Genomic DNA, 27,003 nt, shown 5'->3' on the forward strand with positions numbered 1-27,003 from the left:
TCAGGCTGCAAATTCCCTGACATTCTGAGATACTTAAAAAACTACTATAACTGCAGTGATGTTAACAATTGTTTTAAAAATGCATAAAATTAATAAGAACACATTGAAACACTAAGAACTTTTTTTAAAATGTATTTATTTTGTCCTAATCAGAATCAGGTTTGTTACCACTGTTTTATATGAGAAATGTGTTATTTGTTGACAGCAGCACAGTACAAAGACATTTAAAAATTACTATACAAAATAAATAAATAGAGCAAAAAAAGAATAATGAGGCATTGTTCATGGACCAGGTAGTGAAAGTCCTTAATGATGGTTGCTACCTTCTTGAGCACTGCCTTTTGAAGATCTTCAAAACTGGATTCTCCATTTTGATGTATGGAATCTTTACTCCGATTGGCATGGAATCGGGGAAGTTCACTGCCCACATACTGTGGGAATCCCAAAGAGGCAGGTTCCCCTTAAATATTTCACCTTTCACCCTTAACCTTTGACCTCTAGTTCTGCTCTCACTCAATTTTAGTGGGGAAGACCCTGCTTGCATTTCTCCCTATCTATATACCTCACATCCTCTTTAGCCAAAGGGTGGTGAATCTGTGGAAATTGTTGCCACGGGCAGCTGTGGGTACATTTAAGTCAGAAGTTGATAGATTCTTGATTAGTCAGGGCATGAAGGGTTACGGGGAGAAGGCAGGAGATTGAGACTGAGAGGAAAATTGGATCAGCCATGATGAAATGGCGGAGCAGACTCGATAGGTTGAATAGCCTAGTTCTGCTCCTATGTCTTATGGTCTATGCATTTATATCTTTGAAAAAATTCAGTCAGACACTATAAAAAAACTAATAATATAGTTTTCAGTGTCCCTGATCAAATTATTTTTCCTTGAAGTGTTTTTGTACTGTATACCATCAAAAAAATTATTAACTTCATTTTCTCTTATTGTCTCTCTTCCGTTTAGGTCCCCTTTGACCAAACAGTGTTTAAAAAGTTCAAGAAAGATGAAACACTTTCAGAGCATCCAACTACAAGTGAGAAGGAGAAACAGCCTGAATGGTGGAGGTCGTTCTCCTCTCCTTCCGGCATGAAGGTACATGCGTCACTCAGTAGCAACTCCAACAAATAACTTTGGTCGAAAGAGGGAGGGGAGGACAAAGAGGATACTCTTTTGCCTGCCTTACAAAAAATATGATTTAATATTGGGTGTGCTGTGAAGTCTGTAATACAGAGTAAGGTTGAGCAGAGTTGAAAGAGGGACTGGCAGCTGGATGGTTGACACATATGCTCCAACTGAGAGGAAACCATGTGGCAACAGTCTGAGGAAGAGGGAGGATCTTAATAGAGGAAACACAATGTAGTAATTTTTATACTAGTAATTGGATGAAGTTCCGTTAACTTTTGACAAACGTGTATTCTAGACTTCCATTCATCAAGATCTGTCTAATCTGCTTTTCCTTCAGAAACATTATGCAAGGGAAACTTGCCCTGCCCTGCGGCACTCCCTAAACAAATGCCCCCTTGAATCTAATCCAAGTTTACATGCGATCCGAGGGGCCCTGGTCAAAGCTGGCTGATTTGGACACTGGCATTGCCAAAGGCACTACAGCTAGCACCCACACTTCTAGAATGGGGGAACTTGTCCAAGATTCTTTTCATTGCTGTCAAGAGCGTGTTGATTTGTGTTTGCGTGTGTATAGGTGTGCATGGATGACCATAAGACATAGGAGCAGAATTAGGTCCATAGAGTCTGCTCCGCATTCCATCACGGCTGATTTATTATCTCTCAACTCCATTCTCCTGCCTTCTCCCCATAACCTTTGACGCTCCTACTAATCAAGAACCCGTCAATCTCTGCTTTAAATATAGCCAATGACATGTCCGTCACAGTTGTCTGTGGCAAAGAATTCTACAGATTCACCACCTCTGGCTCAATAAATGCCTCCTCATCTCTGTTCTAAAGGGATATCCTTGTAGTCTGAGGCAGTGCCCTCTGGTGCTATAATCCCCCATGAGCTGTTGTATTTGGCTATGGTGTCTGACGCATCAAAATCCCATCCCATCAGGAAGGAAACTATGTAGCACCTATACCAGGACCTCCAGACTCAAATGCAGTTACTTTCCCCCAAGCAGTAAGGCTGATACCATCAACAGATCCAGCCACTAACCCTCCCCTCCATACCCAATCACTGCCACTTCATCATTTCCTGTCAGTCACCTTATGTACAGACACTCCTGTGGGCATACAATCAATCTACTGTATGTATATAAGTTATCATATGTATTTATATTTATTGATTTTTAGTATTATTGTGTTCTTCATCTTATTGTGGCTTGGTGCTACATCGAATCCGGGGTAACAATTATTTTGTTCTCCTTTACACGTGTGTGCTGGAAATGACACTAAGCAATCTTGATATATCAAAGGTCAGGTGCGAAAACAGTAATGTCTGTCCATTGCAACACCAACAAGTGCTGGGCTGAGACCCTTCTTCTGTAGTGAGTCCTGAGGAAGGGTCTCGGCCCAAAATGTTGACTGTTTTTTCATTTCCATGGATGCTGCCTGGCCTGTTGAGTTCCTCCAGCACTTTGTGTGTGTTGCTCTGGATTTCCAGCATCTGTAGAATCTCTTGTGTTAATGTCTGTCTATTAACTGGCCATTAAAGTCTGTCAGCACCTTTGAAGTGGCCTTCCCACCTTAAAAACGCGTAGATGCAGAGGAAAGGGAGAGAGAGATGAAAAGCTAGGAAGGGAAATAAGATATAAAATAAGATAAGTGAAAAGTTAATGCAAAGAAAATTATACATAACGAAGAAACAATATAATATTTTTCTTTACCTAGAATGTTCTAAGTAGCAGTTGTGTACATTCTCAGCAAAGACTCTCTGCCTTCCGACCCTGGTCACCAGCCACTTCCACAACTGAAAAAGAAACTCTGGCTCACCTCCCTGCACTGTCTCGGGACAGGTATGGTATTTGATTGCGCTTATCGTGAAACAGGGTGTGGTGAAGTAGAAGGTTCTTAAGATCAAAATTAGAAACCTTTATATGGGTGTCAGCAAAATCTTAAAATGAGCATGACAGTTTATCTTCAAGTTACTTTAAATAATGAAGAAGTGAAGTATATTCACTTCACACGTGGAGAATGGAGCTGTGATCTTTATATTTAAAATGAGCTGCCTGCCGGCCTACCACTTTGAGGGAGGGGGCAGAAGGCAGCTTCTGTATCATTTGAACACATTGTCAATCCAAGTCCTAGACCATGAAACAAAGAAGCAGAATTAAGCCATTCTGCCCATCAAGTCTGCCCTGCCACTCATGGCTGATTTATTTTCCCTCTCAACTCCATTCTCCATAGGAAAGATTGTTAATGTCACTATTTATGTTTAGTTCACAATTAGTAAATCTTTCTTGGCTCAATTCTCACTCATTCCACGGCACTCCTGGCCAACAAATGGCTGAACCCCTTGGAGATGCGTTCATATGAAGCTCTTGCAGTTTTAAGGTTGAAATTCTGAGCTTTATAATGATGAAAAAAAAAGTGATCAAATTTGCATTGGGGAAGGTGAGATTTAACTGTACGTTGAGGGTGAATATATACTTTCTCAGTTCTGAATAGTTCTGTGCTCTCTCTTCCTAGTTTCTATGCATACAAAAATTACGAAAGTTCAGTGGCGCCAAACGTGGCCCTGACACCACTGCCCCAGCAGAGGACTGGACGACAGTCACCATTGGCCACTGCAGCCACACAGAATGCTGGGACTCCAAATGAAGTTAACAGACCTCGGAAAAGGAGGGTAACAGCCGAAACAGAGCTTGAACAGGAAGCAGCTGTTCCTCTTGCTGCCACGTTTCCTTCTGAAGACAAAGATTCAGATGCTGAAGTGGAAGTTGAAAGCAGAGAAGGATGTAAGTTTAATTCACACACAGCTTATAAATTAACTCCCACTGCCCCCCCCAGCTCTTCTTCATGTCAAGAGGCCTGATGAATGGACTTCTTCCAGACCTCTGTCAGCACAGCACTCGAGTCAGAGCTGAATGCTTTACTTTCAGCCTGCCCTTCTCCAGATGTACCAGCTCACGAGAGCTCCTGTGGCACGTCTCCGGGGTCAAACTCCCGCGACATTCCACTCTGTGGGAAAGTATGTTTGGATCGTGAGCTTGGATAACAACCACGAGGGACTGGGACCTGGAGCAACGCACGAGGTGCTGGGCGAACTCAGTGGGGTCAGGTCGAGTCTATGAGAGGAAACCGGGACAGCTGATGTTTTGGGTAGAGACCCTTTGTGCAAAGTTTAATGAGGGCCTTTAAAACATGGACTGCCTGCTCCTCTCCATAGATGTTGCCTGCGTCACTGAGTTTCTCCAGCACTCCAGTCTTTAGATACTGTTGGGGGGTAGGTCCTAGCAGAGGAAAGCCACAGCAATCAGGTCTCTGACACCAAGCCTGGTTCTATGACTCAGAAGGGAAGGGGGAGAAGAAACTAACTGTAGTGACGGGGGATCCGTTGCTTCGGGGAACAGAAAGGTTTTGTGGATGAGAATGAGATTCCCGGATGATTTGTTGCCTCCTGGGTGCCAGAGTCAGGGACACCTTGGATTGGGTCCAGAGCGTTCTTAATTGGGAGGGTGAGCAGCCAAAGATCATGGTCCACATCAGTACCAGTGACATGAGGAGGATGGGTGACAAGGTCCTGTAAAGTGAGTTCAGGAAGTTCGGCGCTACGTTAAAGAACAGATCTCCAGGGTTGTGATCTCAGGATTGCTACCTGTGCCATGTGCTCGTGAAGCCAGAAGCAGGAAGATCATACGGTTTAACACTTGGCTAAGGAGTTGGTGCAGAAGGGAGGGCTTCAGGTTTTTGGATCACTGGGCTCTCTTCCAGGGAAGGTGGGACCTGTACAGAAGGGATGGCTTGCACCTGAAGTGGAGGGGGCTAATATCGTAGCGGGAAGGTTTGCTGGTGCTGCACATGGGGGTTTAAACTAAAATTGCAGGGGGATGAAACCAGGGTGCCATTTCAGATAGTGGTTTTGGAAAAAGATGTTGTTGAGCCTACATACCAAGTCAGGGATCGAAAAGTCAGTCAAGGTAGAACCTATGTTTTACACTTCGGTTGGTTGTCTGGCTTGTTGGGTGTGGTCTTTCATTGATTCTATTCCGGTTCTTGGATTTACTGAGTATGCCTGCCAGAAAATGAATCTTAGGCTTGTACATGGTGACATATAGGTACTTTGATAATAAATTTACTTTGTACTTTGTAATGTTCTGAGCTGTATTTCAACATAAGAAGTATTGTAGGAGAAGCAGATGAGCTTAGGGAATTAATCAGCATGTGAAGTTATGACATTGTAGCCAGTAGTGAGACTTGATTGCAGGAGGGGCAGGACTGGCAGCTCAGTGTTCTGGGGTTCCGTTGTTTTAGATGTGATAGAGCAGGAGGGATTAAAGAGGGGAGGGGTGGCATTACTAGTCAGGGAAAATGTCACAGAAGTGCTGAGTCAGGACAGATTGGAGAGCTCGTCTAGTGAGGCTTTATGGGTACTGAGGAATAAGAAAGGTAAGACCACATTAATGTGATTATATTATCCATCATCCAATCGGCCATGGGATCTAGAGAAGCAAATTTGTAGAGGGATTGCAGACTGTTGCAAGAAACCTGTTGTGATCAGGGGAACTTTCCACATATTGACTGGGATTCCCATCCTGTAAAAGGGATGGACAGGAAAGAGTTTGTCAAATATGTTCAGGAAAGTTTCCTTAATCAGTACATAGAAATCCCAACTAGAGAGAGTGCGGTACTAGGTCTCCAGTTAGGGAATGAGACAGGGCAGATGACAGAGGTTTGTGTAAGGCAACATTTTGCATCCACACTTGCCATTAGTTTCAAGGTATTTATGGAAAAGCATAGGTCTGGTCCTAGGGTTTCGATTCTAAAGTAGAGAAAGGCCAATTTTGATGGTATCAGAAAGGATCTGGCAGGCGTGGATTGGGACTGGCTGTTTTCTGGCAAAAGTGTACTTGGTAAGTGGGAGGCCTACAAAAGTGAAATTTTGAGAGAACAGAGTTTGTATGTTCCTGTCAGAATAAAAAGCAAGGATAACAGGTTTATGGAACCTTGCTTTTCGAGAGAGATTGAGACCCTAGTTAAGAAAAAGGAGATGCATTGCAGGCAGGAACAAATGAGATACTTATGGAGTATAAAAAATGCAAGAGAACACTTAAGAAGGAAATCAGGAAGGCTAAAAGAAGGCATGAGGTTGCTCTAGCAGACAAGATGAAGGAGAATCCTAAGGACTTCTGCAGATACATTAAGAGCAAAGGAATAACAAGGGACAAAATTGGACCTCTGGAAGTTCAGAGTGGTAATCTATATGTAGAGCTGAAAGAGATGGGGGAGATCTGAAATGGATTTGTTTGCATCTGTATTTACTCAGGAGACAGACACTTGAACTAGAGGTCATGGGTTAAGGGTGAAAGCTGAAATGTTTAAGCGGGAGCAACTTCACTCGGAGGCTAGTGAGAGTGAGGAACGAGCTGCCAGCTGGCTCCAGGTTCGACTTCAACATTTAAGAGAAATTTGGGTAGGTACATGGATCGGAAGGGTATGGAGGACTGTGATGAGGGTGAACATCAATAGGATTGGGCAGGTTGGTGGTACAGCATGGACTAGATGGGCTGAAGGGTCTGCTTCTGTGCTGTTGTGTTCAGTGACTCCAGTCATGGCCTATTTCTTTTCGATGTAAGGAATGGTCTGTCATTTTCACTGATTTGCTTGGTTTTCTACCCACGTGAAGAATTCAAATTGAAGAGGCTCTTTTAACATAATAATGTGTCACTTCTACATTAGTTACCTGCAAATTATACCTTTGACTAATAGGCAATTGTGCTCTGCTGATTCCTTAATGGAATGAGGATGCATTTGTACCCTCACTGATATCTGTTAGTAATCTGTTGTTGTGATGGAAGTTTTTTCTTTAAATGACTAAGACAAATTGGCTTTGGTGCAGACAGATTACCTTCCTTCCTGGGCACCATTTAGTTGGTTCGGGAAAATTTGTAATTCAGCAGTCTTAGAGCCAGCTCATAGTTAAAGTTCACCTGTCCCAGTTATGTTGGCTGATGATCTCACAAGATTGAGTCCAGGAGTCTGAAAGTTATATAACAAGTGGATAATAATGTGAATCTGCTATTGCTTTCCCTGCTGGATGAGGACAGTGTTAACCCGTGTACCTTAAGCAAATTCGTACACTTATCAAGTACCGGGCAGAAATGATGGTGCTTCATATGGTTCAGATTCAATTATTTGTCACTTTGAAACACACAGTGAAGTAGGTTGTTTGCGTTAACAACCAACACAACCTAAGGATATACTGGGGGCAGCCCGCACGTGTTGCTGTGTGCGCCCAGAGTACCAGTGACCTGCAGCTTAGCATCAGAGTTAGGAGGTAGAAAAGCATCACCACTTAATTGTGCCATTTAGCAGCCAAAGTTGAACATAAGTTGTTATAGCTCAATACAGGACTTTCAGCCCATGATTTTGTGCTGACCTTTTAACCTACTCTAAAATGAATCCAACCCTTCCTTCCTACATAGTCATCTTTTTTTCTTTCATCCATGTGCCCTTCTAAGAGTTTCTTAAGTCCCCCTAATGTAACTGCCCCTAGCACCACTCTCTATGTAAAGAACTTACCTCTGACATTTCCCCTATACTTTTCTCCAGTCACCTTAAAATTGTGCCTCATTGTATTAGCCATTTTCACCATAGGAATCAAGTCATTCTCAACCTCCTACACTCCAAAGAGTTGGCCTTAGCTCGCCAATCTCGAGAAGGCCTCGTCCTCAGCTTCCCTTCCAGATTTGCACTGTGACCTGCAGATTATCTTTAGGACCACTAGACAGGTGGCAAGCCCTCACTTTAGTCTGCCGTCCATTAACAATGTAGTGTGTGACATTGTGCGAAGACTAGTTCAGCTGCGTTACTCCGCACGGTGTCCAGCTTTCCAAATGAAAAGGGACCATAAGGATTATGTATGTGTAATAATGCAATTTTCTTTCCTTCCTACAGTCACATCATCATTGTCTTCACTTTCTTCTCCTTCCTTCACCTCATCTGGCTCATCAGCGAAGGATCTGAGCTCACCTGGGGTCCAAGTCGCATCCAGTGGAGCCCAGGAGAGCTTGGGCCACACAGAGACACACAACGGTGGACTGGAAGTGGAGCTAGAGCAGCTGAGACAGGCCTTGGACATTGGAATTGACACCAAGGAGGCCAAGGAGAAATTCTTGCATGAAATCATAAAGATGCGAGTGAAGCAGGAGGAAAAACTGAATGCTGCTTTGCAAGCCAAGCGTAGCTTGCAGCAGGTAAGGGAAGAAACTGTTTGTAAGGTGCTGTGTAAAAGAAAAATTATACGCAGTGACAGAAAAAAATAGATCGAATTTGCAAACCCGGTCCACCATTGTCTTTCGGCAGCTTAACAGCTGACATGAAGAACCGATCCCATCGTGCAGATGTACTGATCACTGCAATTTTTAACGTTATATTTTCATGCTCCACTCAGAAGGCTTTGTTTATGTAGTTGCAAATTTGTACTGAGCAAGGGCTGCTTTTCTGCGAAGAAGGAACACGACAGCGTTAATTATCAGGGATTCCAGTTGGGTTGAAAGATGGAAGGGTGCAGAAGGATGCTCACTGGCATTACACAGAAGAGTGAAGCGCTGTATAGGCTCTTCAGCCCACAATGTCGTGCTAGCCCTTCCCTCCAACATAACCCTCTGTTTTTTTTTTAAATTTCATTTATGTGCCTATTTACAAGTCTCTTAAATGTCCCTAATGTATCTGACTCTACCACCACCACCACTGGAAGTGTGTTCTTTGCACCCACCACTCTGTGTTTTTAAAAAAAACAAACTACCTCTGACCTTCCTTCTGTACTTTCCTCTAATCACCTCAAAATTACGCCATCTTGTAATGGCCATTTCTGTCCTGGGAAAAAGTCACTGGCTGTCCACTCTACCTGTGCCTCTTATCATCTTATACACCTCTATCAAGTCACCTCTCGTCCATCTTCACCTCAAAGAGAAAAGCCCTAGTTCACTGAACCTTTCCTCCTAAGACATGCTCTGTAATCCAGGCAGCATCCTGGTAAATCTCCTCTGTACCTTTGATACCCTTGCTAAAACTTCCATATCCTTCCTACAGTACTGTGCAAAAGTCATAGGCATGTGTGTATGTGTATATATATGTGTAGAGAACAAGTTTGTAAATCTGGCGGGAGCAATGAATGTTAGTAATGGCGAGGGTGAATGTCGCAGGAGGGGTGTGGGACAGGTGGCAGAAAAGGAGTGCCAGGAGTGGCGTGTGGCCCTGAGACACCAGGTAAGGACATTTGATTCCAAACAATTGGTTTATTAATCATTACAGAGTGTCTCTCTGGTTCTTCCCACTCCCTCCTCTCTCCCTTTCCCTTTTCCCAACCGTCATTCCCTTCCCTGCACTCTCAGTCCATCATAGAGACCCATATCAGAATAAAATTTATCATCACTCACGTATGTCATGAAATGTGTTTTATTTGTGGCAGCAGTACAGTGCAGTACGTAAAATTACTACAGTTCTGTGCAAAAGTCTTAGGCACCCTAAGGTGAGGGGCCAGATCTGAACGCAGTGCTCCAAGTGTAGTCTAACCAAAGCTTTATACCCCACGAACATTCCCTTGAGGAGTTAACCTGTTGTCATCACAAATGCGCACGCACCATGCACAGACTTGCAACTGGCAACTGTCTCACTTTTCTCCACCTACCCACCTGTCGAGTCTAGTCTCCTGGTATAGTTGGATATTGGTGAAATAGGAGAAATTGGTGAAATAGTCAGGAGGTACTTATCTTCACCCATAAAGAGAGAATTCCTACCAAATAATGCCTGAAAGGCTGTTGGAAGCAGAGTAAGAGCAATTTTCAAAAGAGAATTGGATAAATTCTCAAAAAGGAAGAATAATCTGAGTAGCTTTAATGTAAGGAGCTTTAAATGGATCAGTCTTTAAAAGAGGCCCAGCAGCAGTGGATGTGGTCCTCTGCTTTCAGTCTGCCTTAGCTTATGTGGTCATCAAGCAGCGGCAGTACCACGCTGGCCTGAACCCCCTCCACGAAGCACAATCATCAGCACTTTATGTGAGATCTATCTTGACAAGCATATGCTACCTCCAGAGGAACCCACCACATCCATTCAGTGACATGTTCATTATGGTGAACGGGACCTTCAGCTGAAAATACTTACATATTGGAACTACCATGATGTGTGATTGCTAAGCATTTATTTTGACCAGTTCAGCCCTTGAGTCGGAAAATGACCATTATCAGAAAGTAAAGGATTTCCTATGGCTACAGGCTAGGGGTGTTGCCTTTAGAAATTTACCCTTTGTCAGTTCCTTTCATGCAGCTGAGAAGGGACGTTGGCTGTTCTGTAAATCAACTTCTTTCTGTCAGCGCTCGTTGTCTTGGCAATGAATGGAATAGGGACAACCGATTGATTGGGTGAAATGCAGCCGCCCATTGATCTCTGTGACTGCAATCAGAAGAAAATATACTTATTTAGTCAGACTCCTGACATCTGTCACAAAGAATGCCAAACTCAAGAGCAAGATTTGTCAGGTTGGAAAAGTAAGGCAAAACTATTGGTTCACCAGTCACAGGATAAAGCAGAGACTGCACTTGATATCTCAGTTCTCATCTTTAGCCACTGCTTTAGCCTCATTGTCAACGTAAAAGCTCTTTTAGATTAATATGTTGTACATGGTGGCAAGTTATAGTGCAACGATTCTATACGCCTGACTGTTGCAAATTTGAAAATTGCAAGGAAAAGAGTCGTCTGAATCGTGACTGACACATGTTGTTCAGTTGGGGGAAAAGGCATCTTTGTGTTCATGTAAAAAGTTCTTGAGATAAGATTACCAACCTTAAAAGTTGGAAAGCATCTTAATTTTCCATTGGGCACCACAGCAGCGGTTGGTGAAATGCTATACAGTGCTAATGATAATCAGCTGGGGTTCGGATCCTGCCACCGTCTGTAAAGAGTTTGTATGTTTTCCCTCTGCGTGACCACATGCTTTGGTTTCCTGTCATGTTCCAAAGACATATGGCTAGGTCTAGTAAGTTGTCGGTAGGCAATGGCATCTGTTGATGCCAAAAGTGTGGCGGCACTTGGAGGATATTCATCGGACTGTTTTAGTCGTTGACAGAAAACACTGTATTTGACTGTACGGTATGCGTTGAGGTACGTGTGGCAAGTAAAATTGATCTCTCTCTCTCTCTTTTCTTGGCTCTGTAGGAGCTTGAATTTCTCCGCGTTGCCAAGAAAGAGAAACTACGTGAAGCCACAGAGGCCAAGCGCAACCTGCGAAAGGAGATCGAGCGCCTTCGCACGGAGAACGAGAAAAAGATGAAAGAGGCAAATGAGTCACGGATAAGGCTAAAACGTGAACTAGAACAAGCTAAACAAATCAGGGTCTGCGACAAAGGCTGTGAAGCTGGGCGACTGAGGATCAAATACTCCGCGCAGGTAATTCTGGTAAAGCGATAGAGCTCAGTGTTAAGACTTCAAAGACAAATTTATATAACCTCACACTTGGATTGCAAAAGTACTGCTTCACAGTTATATCATGTTGTGACTGATAAATTGGGTTGAGAACAGGAAAGCCACAATCTTAATACTTCTGGGAGGTTTCCGAAGATCTGCCGGTCATAGGGCTTCCTGGCTGTGAACACTAGATAGACCAGTCCCTGGTGGCTCTGTCAGGAAGAAGTTGAATTTCACTGGTCTAGCTTTAGGCAGAATGCTTTTGGTTGGGTGTGGCAGGTAAGGGAGAGTGGAATTCAAAGTTCAAAGTTGTATGTTACCATAGTCTAAATTGTGATTCATTTTCTTGGGTAGCTGAAAGATGCACCGGGGAAGATCGCATGTAGAATACAAGATGTGACTTCCAAAGCGACTGGGGCAGCATGGTGGCATAATGGTCAGCGTAACGCTACTACAGCGCCAGTGACCTCAGTTCAATTCCGCCGCTGTTTGCGAGCCACTCGTACGTTCTACCCGAGACCGTTTCCTCGGGCGTGTGGGAATGGGGGGGGCGGGGCCTCAAGTCATTCGCCCAGCTGTTGCATCAGTGTCATTCGCCGAACAGCACTCTCCACGATACATCTGTAGAAATTTGCGAGAATCCTTGTGACATACCAAGTCTTCTCAAATTCTTAATGAAATACTGTATAGTCACCATCATGCCTGCTTTGTAATTGCATCAATATGTTGGGCCCAAGATAGATCTTCAGAGATGTTGACACCCAGGAAGTTGAAACTGCTCATCCTTTCCTCTGCTGATTCCTCAATGAGGATTGGTGTGAGTTCTCTCAACCAGCTGATCTATCTCAACCTATTGCACCTTTAGCACTATTAACTAGGGGCAAGTTTCTGCTTTGGTGTCTCTTAACGGAATGACTGGCTTGGCTTGGGTAAGCTTCTGCACTAAGGAGTGTGTAAGGGTTAATTCTGCGTGATTCAACAATGCCTTTCCACTCCCTAAGCTGAGCAGGAAGATTAAAAACAGAGAAAGTACTGCAGATTTCAAACATTAACAATCAAGTGAAGGAAGGGGAAGTGATGTAGATTTCCGCGTCAACATCATGCAGTGTCGAAGAGAGTGACTGTGACAGACTAAACAAAACTGAGTAGGAACTGCTATAGGGGTGTTGCCTGCGATACATTTCTGGTGGAGGGAAATGGCTAAACCTGACCTTTCTGCACGAAATAGTTGTAATATAATAGGACAACAAAAGTTTAATCATGTAGGCCAGACATTATAGCTGTCATTGCTAACTGTGCCATTGTTCCTAATGAAGCATTTTCCAGGGTTTTAGATTGTGAAGCAGTATGTTGTAAAATGCCAGTGACCTGGTGTCTGTAGGTGCAGAGCTCGTGTGGAAACCATATCAAATCTGTATGAGACTTCGTAGGCTGTCAGACAGCAACTCTTTTCAGTAGAGTTGCGTGTTGCATATCAAGGGTCATTTTTTAAGTGGTTACTTGGGCAACAATGGAACCTTAATTCTCCTTCGTCCAAGTCCATTTCCTCTGGCATGTGGGAATGGGGCCTCAAGTCGCTTGCTCAGCGGTTGGTTAGAGGATTGAACCCACAACCAAAACTTGATTGAACGTGTGACCACACCACCAGGTTCAGGAGCAGTTATTGCTCCTTGTCCATCAGACTCTTGAACCAGAGGGGATAACTTCACTTGCCCCATTATTGAAATCTTCCCACTTCCAAGGACACCTCATCTCATATTCTTGATATTTATTGGTTATTTATTTATTACTATTATTTCTTTTTTGTATTTACACAGTTTGTTGTCTTTTACGCTCTGGTTGAACGCTCAGGCCGTTGCTGTCTTTCGAGGATTCTATTATGGTTATTATGGATCTATTGAGTATGCTCACAAGAAAATGAATCTCAGGGTTGTGTATGGTGACATACATGTACTTTGATAATGCATTTACCCTGAACTTTGCAATGAAGTGAAGCAGGTTGTGCAGGTTTTATGACCTAGGAGGGTGGTGTTAGATAACTAGGATGAGAATAGTGGAGCACACTTGTTGCAGCAGCTACACATTTTGCATGTGTACCTACCCAGAGCTGCGTGCATTGGCAACAGGTATTGAATGAGATATTAAAAAGAAACTAGAGTAGAATTTGGTTGTTGATCTACATATTATACCATCATTAGTTCATGGGATTAGAGATCCCGGTATCTGAACCCAGCGTCAACCGAAAAGAACCTGTGCTGGGTCCTTATGTCTGACTTTAGCTAGAGTACTACATCTGATCTGAAGAACCTCTTGTTCCCGTGATGATCCTTAAGACCATAAGACACAAAATAGGAGCAGAATTAAGCCATTTGGCCCATCGAGTCTGTTCTACCATTCAATCATATTTTCCCCTCTCGACCCCATCCTCCTGGTTTCTCCCCATAACCTTTGACACCTTTACTTCTCAAAAACCTATCAACCTCCCCTTTAAATGTACCCTGTGACTTTTCTTCCACAACTGTCTGTGGCAATGAATTTGATAGATTCACCATCCTGGCTCGAGCAAATCTTCCTCAAGTCTGTTCTAAGGTGACGTCCTTCTGATCTGAGGCTGTGGCTTCTGGCTGTAGACTACCCTGCTATAGGAAACACCCTCTCAACGTCCTCTCTATCCACAGTATTCGATAGCTTTCAATGAAGATGCCTCTCTCATTCTTTTAAACTCTCGTTAAGTATGGAGCCATCAAATGCTGCTCAAACGTTGACCCTGTTGTTCCCGGGATCATTTTTGTGAAGTCCCTTTGGACCCTCTCCAAATGCCAGCACGTTCGTTCTCAGATAAGGGCCCAGAACTGCTCACAATACTCCTAAGTCCAGTCTGACCAAAGCCTTGTATTGTATCTCTAAACATGCAGTGTAAGCAGATAGGGCTGGCCTCAGGCACACCACTATCTTCCTCTGTTCATTCGAGAGGCCCCGACTTTCACCAGAGTATTTATGGATTACAGTTACAATGAAGGAGCGAAGAGGCTGCAAAGTGATTTTTTTTAATGATGGGTATCAGGGGAGGGGAACAGATAATTGACAGGGAGAGGGAAAACAGAAGTTGGCTACTCACCACGACATGCTTTCTAACAGCTGGTCACAGAACAGTGGCAGCCTGCTATTCCCTCTCTTAGATAGGTTAATGGTCTGTGCTCTAAAACCAGTGAGGAAATAACTATAAAGCAAAGTTAGGAGAGAGGTGCAGTAATGAAATATTCCCATGGTGACTTCTCTGACATTATCTACACCTGCCAGCAGCACTTAAGTTTTTATGCATCTATTCACATTACAATTTTCACCCATTTCTTCCACGTGTTGTATTGGCTGCTCTTGTCTAATTAAGATTTAATTGTCAGGCTTTGCAATGCTGGAGTGCGGAGGCATAAGCCTGACCTCTAGTTACAGCTGAGTTAAGGATTCTTCATTATGTTACACCAGCATCCTCGGTTGCAAGCCAATTACACCTCTCAGACACACAAATTATCATCTGAGAGAAAGAGAGAAAACGGTGAGAATCGCAGGTGAAGAGGAGATGGAAAAGCAGCTAACAAGAGTCCAAAAGCACCTTTAATTCTTACCGTTAACCAGTGCGTCATAACGAATGGTGATCCACTCTAATTCTCAATCAGTATCATCTCTGTACTTCTATGTCATGATTTCATTTCCTTTACCAGGAATGTTGTTTACAGAGTTAGTTAACCTATTGAATGCCAAGGCAAGCACCTTCCTTGGCTCCTCTCGATCATACTAACTCCTCTTCAGTGATGTGTGGTACTAAATTATTATCAGTTTTAAATTTGTGTCAAAAAACACAAATGCCATACCTGTGGAGCATCATGGTGGTTAGCGTAACACTGTCACACTGCCAACGGCGTGGGTTCAGTTCCTTCGCTGTTTGTACATTCTTCCCGCGACTCTGTGGGTTTCCCCTGGGTGCTCTGGTTTCTTCCCACATTCCAAAGGCGTACGGAGTTTGGTCACATGGGTGCTACTGGGCTTGCTGGGCTGGATGGGCCTGTTACTGTCATGTATCTCTAAATCAGGGGTTCCCAACCTGGGGTCTGTGGTTACCCCTCGGTTAATGGTTGGAGTCCATGGCATAAAAGAGCTCAGGAACCCCTGCTCCAAATCAATAAAAAATAATTTCAAAATAAAATTTTAATGGCGTGCTTGTGCTCACCTTTTGTTCAGTAGGGAACTTAGAGTGTACCCACATAAAATGATGACATTCCTGATACTGTTTTCCCCCATGAAGTTACACTTAATATAAGCCTTAATCTTCACAACAAATGTCTTCAATGTTGAACCAAGTAGAACAGCCCCATGGTTCTGCAATAGAAAAGCACATTTTTGGAAACACTCAGTGGGTCAGGCAGCATCTCCAGAGAGAGGAACAGAGTTAGATTGATGATTTTACATCAGAACCTTATCTCTGTAGTTATTCTCCTTGTGTCAAACAGATAACCATCCTGGGAACAAACAACTGAAAACCTAGTATTGTGCAATTAATTAACTAACTATTTAGTTACGGGCCCTCTGGGGAGGGGTGAAAGGAATAACAGTAACACAAGCAATGACTAACATTCAAAGAACTAATACAGAATTTCAAAGTTCTACTTACTTAGTGTCCAATACGCCACTGGCGTTTAGGTCAGCAGTGAAGGTCCTCCATCTTTGGCAGTGTTCAGGGCTTCCTTCATCATGTCAGTAGCTTCCTCTCAGTTTTCACTACTGTCAGTCATGCAAGTCCCAGGTGGACACTCAGGGATACCATCGCACTTGGATGTAGAAGGATTCTTCTTTGCTGTTACCGTAACAATTTTGTTCTACCAGTCAGGGTTGTTAACCTGAGCTGAACCCCCGAACCTGGAGGACCAATGGACCACTCTTAGTCTGGCCTCTACCCTTTGACCTGTTTGGTATGGGTGACCCTACCAAGAGCCAAAGCATAAAGCCCTGACTCCAGCCAGCATAGTTCTCCAGATCATTGAAGCACACAAGCCTGCAAATCATGACATGGTTATGGTCCTCTTCAAAGGTTCAAAGCACATTTATTAACAAAGTATGTATGCAGTATATAACTCTGAGATTCCTCTTCCCACAGACAGCCGTGAAACAAAGAAAACCACAGAACCCATTCAAAGGAAACAGCAAACCCCCCCCCTCCTCACCACGTGCAAAAAAAAACCCAAATTGTGCAACTGGCAACAAAAACACAGAATATAAAACACAAAAATGAAAGAGTCCAGGCATAATCATTTCAGCTCAAGTGTTCGTTATCTGCAGGCTGCCATGATTGAGAGCCACCCAAAATAGAATCAAAATAAAAAGGAACAACCAGAAACCAAAAGCACATCATGATGCGAACTACAGAGTCTAATTTGCCACATGTATATCCTTTTAGGCTGTAAAAACTTGATAGACTAGCATCACCGACCTCTCTGCTACCCTAACAATGCTGTCGTCCAGTTTTCATTATCCATTCCAAGTGAGCATTCATTGGCTTGAGTAACAGTTGCCTAAGTGACCATGAGAGTCATATTGTAGGAGGAACCAAACTAGGTCAATTGTGAAGCTTTGTAGCACGCTAGAAACACTCCTCTCAGTCAACTTTAATGGTGATTATTGTTAACGTGTTTATTTTTATAATCCATCCTCATAAATGGATCCCTAACATCAGCTCATGATAAAATGGCGAAGCAGACTCAATGGGCCGAATGGCCGACTTCTGCTCCTTTGTCTTATGGTCTAACAGTATTCTTCCCTTCATAAGATAGACATACTGCATCCTTTGCCATTGCAATAGCCCTTTGTCATTTCAAAACCACTTAATTCAGCATAATTTTTCCACTTTCAGATCGAGGAGTTGCAGGTGAAATTGCAACACGCTGAGGCGGATCGTGAACAGCTGCGGGCAGACCTGCTACGGGAGCGCGAGGCACGGGAACACTTGGAAAAAATGGTGAAAGAGCTGCAGGAGCAACTCTGGTTGAAACCAAGCAACTCCACCTCCAATAAAGTGGCTTCAAAAGACAGTGAAATTTAAAAGAAAAATATACACGAAACTGTGTGCATGAGTGCGTGTGCGCGCGTGTGTGTGAACGTGTGTGTATATCTTCACACATACACACAGAGGATACAAGAGTTGCCTGTTTTCGGAGAAAGAATGTTACTTCAGACACACGCACTGAAACTACCCTCCCCTAATAACACTGTACCGCACAGAAAATGTGTGCCTGCCATCCTGCCAGGCTTCAGATATTAAAACTGTTTCTGAGATACTTTAATACGGTTAGCGACAGCACCAAGGATTCTTTTACTGCTATTTAGGGTTTTTTTTTCTACAGCTCATCACATGATGTACAGGATTCCTGGACAACTGTCAAATAATTGTACCAAATAAAACAAAAGGGAGGAGGAACAGAAAAAAATGGGGTGGGGGAGGGGTGGCAGTGTTTTCTCTGGTAACCTACAGAACTCTTCAAATTCTACTTTTGTAATAAGCTATTGAAGTACAGAAACAAAGAAAAACAGAAGACTTGATTTTAAACCAAGTTTGAAATATGGCAGTTGTTATGAAGACTTGCTTTCTTCTTGGTCCATTTCATGTGGTTTCCCCAGGACTGCCCATCTTGTCAGCTGCTGTTGCTCCCCATATCTCTCCAATTTTTTTTTCTTCTTCTTGATTTAAAGCACCCTGAGTCAAATCGGAAGCCATGGAACAACTTTTACTGCAACACCCCTCCTTTTAAAGAAAAAGAGATAAATTGCTCGTGAAGTCTTTCAAAGACTTTTCATTTCCCCTCCTCCCACCCTCCCCAGCCACCATCTATCTCTCTCTGTTTAGTTGGATCATTTTCAGCTGGAGGGGAGTTAAATACTTTCTTGGCCTTATCAGCGACAGAGCATTCTCTGGAAAGACTTGAAAATTTTGTGGTTTTATTTTTTTTGTGTTTGAGAGAAGCGATTGCAGTGTGATTCTAACTCCAGTACACTTCAATGAGAAGAAGAAAATGGATGAAGAGAGAGAGAGAAATATTACAAGGAAAACTGGGACAGTTGTTAAGAGATTACAAGCAACAGAAGAAAATTATTATAATTGAGACACCATTCCAAAATGTTTTTTTTGCAAAATCTATTAAATTTTACCAAAGCAGCATTTTGTACCTGCTGCTTTTCTCTGTTCACAGTATTTACAGTGCTCTTTTTTCAACAATATTATTGTATTTTTTTCAGGATTCTTTTTTTGTTTTTCTGCATTGTACCATTCGGTGATTCATTGTGTTTGCTGGACTAACATTTACAGAGTACCAGATCAGTTGGGTATCTTGCTTAGTAAGATACATGTGTGTGTGTCTCCACGCCCCCCCCCCAATTAAGAATCAGTAATAAAAATACTGGCTTTTAAAGATACTGCAGATCAACACGTACAAAATGCTGGAGGAACTCAGCAGGTCAGGCTGCATCTATGGAAAGGAATAAAGGGTCGACATTTCGGGCTGAGACCCTTTGTCAGCTTATGTTAAAGATACCGCGACTGGGCTAAATTCATATTGGCACAACTTCTGCACAGAACAAATCTAAAGTAGTTCTATAAATTCTTTCTGCTCAGAAGAATTTGTTGCATTTTAATTAGCATTTTCCGGAGGAGGCATGGTTCTGTGCTTTGTTTTGATCACACAAACTCTGTAAGTTCTTCAGATATATTACCAAGGAGATCCGAGGTATTCGCTCATTGGGGGAAACGAGGATGTCGATTCTTTTGGCTTATCACTGCATACTTTTGTCTCCCACCTCCGATTCACTCCCAAGTTTCACCCATAATGAATGCTCCCCTCCCTTCTCCCACCTATAACACTATTACATTTTCTCACAGATGTCCACCGTACTTACATCCAAGATCCAGAACATGGCATGAAGCCAAACTCCCGCTGAGTTTACCACTAACAAGTGCCACGGTAGCGTAGTAGTTAGCGCAACACCATTAACAGCTCGGGGGGAGGGGAAAGGGGCGTTTCGGAGTTCAGAGTTCAATTCCAGCACCACCTGTAAGGAGTTTGTGCAATCTCTCCGTGAACCATGTGGGTTTCCTCCGAGTGCTCTGGTTTTCTCCTGCAGCCCAAAGATGTGCAAGTGTGTAGGTTGATTGATCATTGTAAATTGCCACGTGGCTAGGCTGGGGTTAAATTGGTGGGTTGCTGGACACAGTGGCTCGTTTGGCTGGAACGATCTATTCCACACTGTGTCTGAATAAGTAAATAGAATGTGTTAGGGTGGGGTTGGTTGAAGCAGTTATGGCAAGATGTACAACTCTGCACCTGCTGTGTTATCAAAAACTGAGCCAGGACCCAATAAGATCGAGTAATCTGGTGTTAGTTAATGTTATGTTGTAAACTACATTAATGTTTTTTTTCTCTCAATACTTAAAAGACACTCGCTGCTGTGTTTCATTAATAAGGATAAAGAAAAATATTTATTATACAGAATGAGTAAAAGCAAAAAAAAAATAAGTGTTTAAAAATATTCTGCATGAATCCAGTATAATCACCATTGTTACTGTGAGATTTAAGAGGCAGGTCTTCAGCGATTAGGTACAAATGAAAGCTATCGATTGGAAGAGTTGACAGGGCAGCCCAAAAGGTGTGGGTGTTTAAATCACAAATCTGGAGGTAATGGGGTGAACATTGTAAACTTTTTTTTTAATGGTGCAACAGTGGATTGTGATAATCCCACCGTACTATGGGATTCAGATTCACGTCTGTGAAGACAAAATTTTAATACAAACACATAATAATTCCCCCGTTATGAGTGCAATGCAAGCGGAGCATAGATCACGCTTATGCAATTATGTGGGATATTTCTGCTTTATCTGTTTTTTTAATGGGAAGACTCAATATCTTTCATATGCATGGAGTTACAATATTTCTACCATACAGTACTCTTTAACGGGCATTAAAACTTGTATATTTAAAGGGTTTTATGTTTATATAATATGCAAAAAATCAGCCTTATATGTCATTATTCTTTTCTGGTGTCTCATGCAATCTGTTATATTGACTTTCCTTGTTTGATACAGTTATGCAAAAAAGGAACAGTGTAGTAAGCAGCCACTGACTTTCCTGACAGAAGAGATGTCTTTTTGTTTTGTGCTCTTTTTGTAAGCAGCTTATTGTTCAATCAGTAGTGATGATTCATGTTACTTTCATACAAACGTTTCAAGTAGTTGGGGAGGGGGGAATAAAAGGCAAAAAAAAATTCAGGAAAAAATGTTTTTAAACGAATACATTCTTCAGCAATAATGCTTTTTATCTGAGGGGCAGCTAACTACAGCTGGGTTTTTGCACCAATAATCTCCAAGAGTTACTTGATGGAAAACAAAAATTGTTCAAATAGTTTTTAGTTAAATCTTAATAGAGTTTTGCATGCAGATGAGCGAAGAGTACAGAAGAGGGTTGATTACAGTAATAAAAATAGTTTTTCATATTTTTATGTTAATGTAGATTTTTTATTTGTAATTTTTTATACCAGTTTTCTTGTGTGTGGTGTGCGAGTGTTGTCTTTTTTTAAGTAATGTATGCATAAACACATAAAGCAGTATTTTATCCTTTAACACACAGTAACACAATAATCTATTATTTTATGGTGCGGTCTCTGTTTTGACTCTACTATCCCCATTACTATTGTTTTATTGTCATCTGATGCAACTTATTTCCATATCATTACAAGGGATTTTTTTTATATATGAAAACCAAACTCCTGCTTTGAATAAGAGTCATGAGCCTTCTATTTAAGGGGAACCTATTGGCATAAAAACCCAGTAATCATTTTAAACTGCTTCACTATGAACTAGCCAGTGTACAAAAAAACCCTGTAAATACTTCTTTTCATCATTTTATGCTCTGTATTATAAGTGTATATTGTGCTCACCTCCAATATTTTTTCTGATCTATTAATATGTTATAGTTGTTATTGGATTGTGTCATTGTCTGGATTACTGCAATCAGTAATTGCTCCAAAGGACTCACTTTGAAATGGGTTCCAGCTTTAACTGCACCCTCCAAACCTTTTTTTTTCAAATATTTGAGAAATTCAACTTTAATCTTTACTTCAACCGCTCCCCCCAAACTCCCCTCTTCTCTCCCCCCCCCCCATATTAAGGCTGTTTTTCTTTAATTAAACAAAGCGTCATTTTTTATTCTCCTCAGAATAATTCTTAAGAAAAGAATAAATAATTGTTATTTGCAACAGTTGATCTTGAATGACACTGTATTTGGGCCTCCTTACTGCGTCTATGTTCTATGTCAGCCAGCGGGACTCTCGGTCGCATTACCTATGCATTTCAACATATTTATATTTGATTTTCTTTCATATGTAAGCTGCTGCTAAGATAAGCAACTTAATTTCCAATCTTTAGAACTATTTTTATGTAATAATAAATGTATGCTTTCTTGTTTATAAATGCCTAAACAAAAAAAACTGCTTGGCTTATTTATCTACTGCGCTGTGTACCTGTCTGCCCCTCCTCCTCTCTCCACCATTCCACTCCCTGACCTTCCTACCAGTAATGTAATATAAAAGACTTGATGAGATATGTAAGAAATAGCAATGCAAAATCACAGTTTGCAATGGACACAGTGACTGAATGTACAGTGTATAGATGGCATTACCATAAATAAAAAAATGTTTGCCCAGAACATTGCTTTTCATCTTTTGACATGATCTACACTTCATTAGAAACATCAGAATGGGGAAGAAGTATTATCCAAGTGACTTTGACTTTGGGATGGATGCTGGTGCCAGATGGGGTAGCTTGAGTATTTCTTTTTTACATAAACTCCTGATCTCCTGGGATTTTAATGCACATCTATAGTTTTGGTCACCTACCAACAGGAAAGGTGCAAATAAGGATGTTGCCGAGTCAGGAGGACCTGATTTATATAGAAAGATTGATTAGGCTAGGTCTTTATTCTTTGGAATGTAGAAGATTGAGAGTAGATTTGATAGAGGTATACAAAATTATGAGGGGGATAGATAGGGTAAATGAAAGGAGGCATTTTTCCGCTGGGGTTGGGTGAGACTGCAACTTAAGTTCACAGGTTAAGGGGGAAGATGAAGGGAAACTTCTTCACTCAGAGGGTTGTGAGGGTGTGGAGCGAGCTGCTAGTGCCTGCGAGCTTGATTTCAACGTTTGAGAGAAGCTGGAGAGGTACATGAATGGAGGACTATGGTCCCACTGCAGGCCGATGGGAGGAGGCAGTTTAAATGGTTCGGCACAGACTAGATGGGACAAAGGACTTGATTCTGTGCTGTTCTTTTCTAGGACTCAATGACAATCTCTGGAGTTTTCAGAGAAAAGTGTGGAAAAAATGTAAAGCATCTAGCAAGCAGCAGGTCTATGGTGAAAATGCCTTGTTAATGAGAGAGGTCAGAAGAGAATGGCCAAACTGGTTCAAGCTGACAGGAAGGCAACAGTAACTCAAATAACCACACGTTTTAGCAGTGGTGTGCAGGTGATGGACTGAACATGTACTAAGTTTAAAAAGAGAGGATACTGACAGAAGCAAGTTAGTGTCACATTGCTCACACCTTGGAAGTCCCCAGAACCTTTTTTTTTGGCCTCTTGTTAAATTCCAGTCCATGTGGAAATGTGAACCACCATTCTGTTTTTTTGGACATAATTCTGAGTCAGGATCTTCCTGCAGCTGGCTTCGGCAGCTTTAAGCTGATGAAATTTACTTGCACAAATATCTCCAGGTTGGCCTAATTAGTTAGATTCCCAGAGGAGCTGCCGGGCATTTTGGGGGAAGCTGCTACTTCTCCTGGGTGTCTGCACAATGCAACCAGACTGCTTTCCTCCAAGCAACCTGAATCTCTTTAAAACAATTTAAGGTTCTTATGGGGGGCGGAGATTAATTTACTTTAAACTAAATGTCCTACAAAAACAGGAAAGAAACTTCCATTAGTGTCACAAGAACTTAAAGGTCTGTACAGGAACTGAAGTACTCTCAAAGCGGTATTGGGCCCTGTCCAGCCCAGCACTCCCTCAGAGTTTTACTGAAATACTAGTTTCATTTACATCCCAGAGTGGGACATGAGCCTACAGCCTTTTGGTCTGAACTTGCCGAAGCCACAGATGTTGCTGTCACTTCTGATCCGTGCTGCCACAGAGGAATTATGCTGGCAGTTTTGTCTTCTTCCCTCTCCGTCCTCACCCAGGGCCTCAACCCAACACCATTTGCCTCCACAGATGCTGTGTGACCCACCAGTTCACCTACTATTATGTCTTACCATCATTGATGAATAACCCTGTTATACCTGGTCCTTTGAATATTATCTACATCAAAAACTCAATGAACCCTCTTCTGGTTGGTGTCTCTTTTAATACTAGAAATGCAGAGAGAAGTCCAGCCTATAATCCACTGTTGAGTTATTAGATACCCTATTGAGTACTTCTGTTACCTCAGAGGCTACTGTAGACCAGGTGGGTGTCTGCACAGTCCCCATGTGAAGTTGTCTACCATTTAAAGGAATCACATCATCATTATTGTGTGGCATGTTGTGTGACATGGGCAGTCATGGTCTTTCCATGACCATGATTGTTCTTGGCAAATTTTTCTACAGAAGTGGTTTGCCATTGCTTTCTTCTGGGCAGTATCTTTACAATACGGGTGACCCCAGCCATTATCAACACTCTTCAGAGATAGTCTGCCTGGCGTCTGTGGTCGCATAGCCAGCACTTGTGATATGCAGCAGTTGCTTCACTGGGGGGGGGGGGGCTAAACTGGTGCAACACCTTGCCCAAGGGTGGCCTGCGGGCTAGCGGAGGGAAGGAGCAGCTTACGCCTCCTTTGGTAGAGATGTATCTTCACCTTGCCACACCCTTTAAAGGAACAGGGGTGAGTATAACTGAGCAAGACACTGAATGGTCAGACAGCAGCCATATTTCATTAGGAGTTTGAGAAGATTTGGTTCTCACCTAAAACACTAAAAAACTTGTACAGATGTACCATGGAGAGCATTCTGATAGGCTGCATCACCGTCTGGTATGTGGTGGGGGGTGGGGAAGGGCTACTGGCTACCGTGCAGGATCAAAAGCTACAGAAAGTTGTAAAATTAGTCGGCTCCACCTTTGGCACTAGCCTCTGTAGCATCCGAGACATGTTCAAGGAGTGGTGCTTCAGAAAGGCAGCATCCATCATTAAGGGCCCCCATCACCCTGGACATGCCCTCTTGTCATTGTTACCATCAGGAAGGGAGTACAGAAGCTTGACGGCACACACTCAGTGATTCAGGAACAGTTTCTTCCGCTCTACCATCCGACATTGAACCCATGAACAATACCTCACTATTTCTGTTTTTGTACTATTTTTTAATTTAACTATTTAATATACATATATATATTATTTACTGTAGTTGTTTTACTTACTGATTTTTCCTATATTATCATGTATTGCATTGTACTACTGCTGCTAAGTTAACAAATGTCACGACATATGCCAGTGATGTTAAACCTGATTCTGACTCCGAATGGTCCAAGCTTTACTGGCAGAGGAAGTTTTGTTTCTAACATCAAGCAACGCACTCTCCTTACGTGGAAGTACATCACAGTTCATTCACCACCATGGGGTCTAAATCGTGCACACTGTGAATATTTGACTGCATGGATAGTGGCCTGTTCATCACTGTATTGTTCTTTGTTCTGTCAGAACCTTCTGAAGGTCTGGCAGGAAAAGGCAATAAATGCTGAGCAAAATACCTGATGGATTTTGAAAAAGTATCATTGGACTTGAAATATAAACACTTTCTCTCTCCCAAGATGCTGACTGGCCTACAGAGCATTTTCTATTGATATTACCACTCCCAAATCCGATTAATGAAATGCTGTTATATGCATGATGGGCTGAATGGCTTCATTGTGTACAGTGATGCTTCTATTATATGCTAATTATTTGGCTTCCTATTGTAGCCACACAACACAGGAATCACATCCACTGTATCTATGCCTTTTTCAGATTTAGACCTATTTATTTTTCTAGGTATCATCTGATCACCACTTCAGAGCAAGGAATTTATTGGGATTAAGTTCTACTTCCATCTTTTATTTGACTTTGTATCTATTCTTTCGTCAGTTCTTGTGCTGAGACTGAGGTTTGATGCATTACGAGTGAAACACTGAGTAACAAAGCACGGGGCCAAGGATGAAGGAGATTGGCTCCTTCTCATGGTTTCTCTGGGTAATCTGACTGCCTTCATCTGATGGTGAAATGGACCTCAAGACTGGACCAAGGAAATGAAGAGGAGCATTCCATTCAAGACTTCTCATTATCTTCGAGTGTGCGTTGGGACCATCCCTTCAGTTGACTATCAATGCCACTGTGAAGAGAAGCTGTTTAATGAAACCAATCCTTAATTAATGTCTACAGAAATAGGTAGAAACCCTCTAGGGTTGGATAAGAGGCTTAATGCTCAGTGTTTGTTGCAGCTTTGTTGGAGCTAAAGGTTAATGAGACACTGCAGCTTCCACGTGATTATTGTAGCACAGAGCAGGATAGCAAGGGTCAAAACAGGGGTGGGAGAGGCAAGGATTGGGGAGGCTGCAACTGGGAGACTTGGTCAAGTTCAACAAGTCCATCATGTCAGCAGAGAAATATGGTTCAAAAGATGAGTAAACCAAGCTTCTTGGTTTTGCCATCTCTCCTGTGACTAAAGAAACAATTTCTTCTGAGAGCACCGTAACTGGCCACATGATATCCCAGAGCACGCTATAGCTGCTGTGGTACGTTTAGGCTGTGGTCACCCATATAATGTGTAAACCATTGCAGCTAATACACCCCAACAAGCTCCATAAATTGCAACGGAATTACAAGCAGGTAATCTGCTTGTGGGAATTCTGGCGAAGGATAAATACTGGCCGGAATACTGATGGGGAGCCAACAGTGGCCAGGGGATCTTACATGTTCACCTAATGTTGGTCTAATATTTATTTATTTATTTATTGAGAACAAGCACAGAATAGTCCTTCCAACCCTTCGAGCTGTCCCACCCAGCAAGCCCCTGATTTAACCCTAGCCTAACCCCGGGACAATTTACAATGACCAATTAACCTACCTACTGGTACGTCTTTGGACTGTGGGAGGAAACCAGAGCACCCGGAGAAAACCCACATGGTTGGGGGAGAATGTACAAACTCCTTACAGGCAGCAACAGGATTCTATCTGAAAGATGGCACCTCCAACAAATGGAGCATCCCCCTCTCCTGGGTAGGTTGCTTGAGTTTTGAATTTGGACCTGAGACTGACAGAATAAAGGCGAATGCCTTGGTTAATATTTGCACTAAATTCAATACCACATACATTGTTTGCATAATTTCAAAAGAAGACAGATTGGT

General features: G+C 42.4%; 1 protein-coding gene across 2 annotated transcripts in view; it reads left to right on the forward strand.

Annotated features, from left to right (window-relative positions):
* The window catches only part of skia (v-ski avian sarcoma viral oncogene homolog a), a 171,028-nt gene extending 148,719 nt beyond the window's left edge, over positions 1-22,309 (forward strand). The window contains exons 2-7 of one of the 2 annotated variants that reach the window (XM_072244884.1): positions 960-1,088; positions 2,838-2,962; positions 3,636-3,904; positions 8,064-8,362; positions 11,322-11,552; positions 17,473-22,309. In XM_072244884.1, the coding sequence (XP_072100985.1) occupies positions 960-1,088; positions 2,838-2,962; positions 3,636-3,904; positions 8,064-8,362; positions 11,322-11,552; positions 17,473-17,661 (1,242 nt within the window). In that variant the 3' untranslated portion in view covers positions 17,662-22,309. The remainder of the gene's footprint in view (positions 1-959; positions 1,089-2,837; positions 2,963-3,635; positions 3,905-8,063; positions 8,363-11,321; positions 11,553-17,472) is intronic. The other variant, XM_072244885.1, reaches the window with a different exon arrangement.
* Positions 22,310-27,003: the final 4,694 nt, after the last annotated feature.

This window comes from Mobula birostris, chromosome 27, assembly GCF_030028105.1.
Source record: "Mobula birostris isolate sMobBir1 chromosome 27, sMobBir1.hap1, whole genome shotgun sequence".
In the NCBI taxonomy this organism is placed as follows: Eukaryota; Metazoa; Chordata; class Chondrichthyes; order Myliobatiformes; family Myliobatidae; genus Mobula; species Mobula birostris.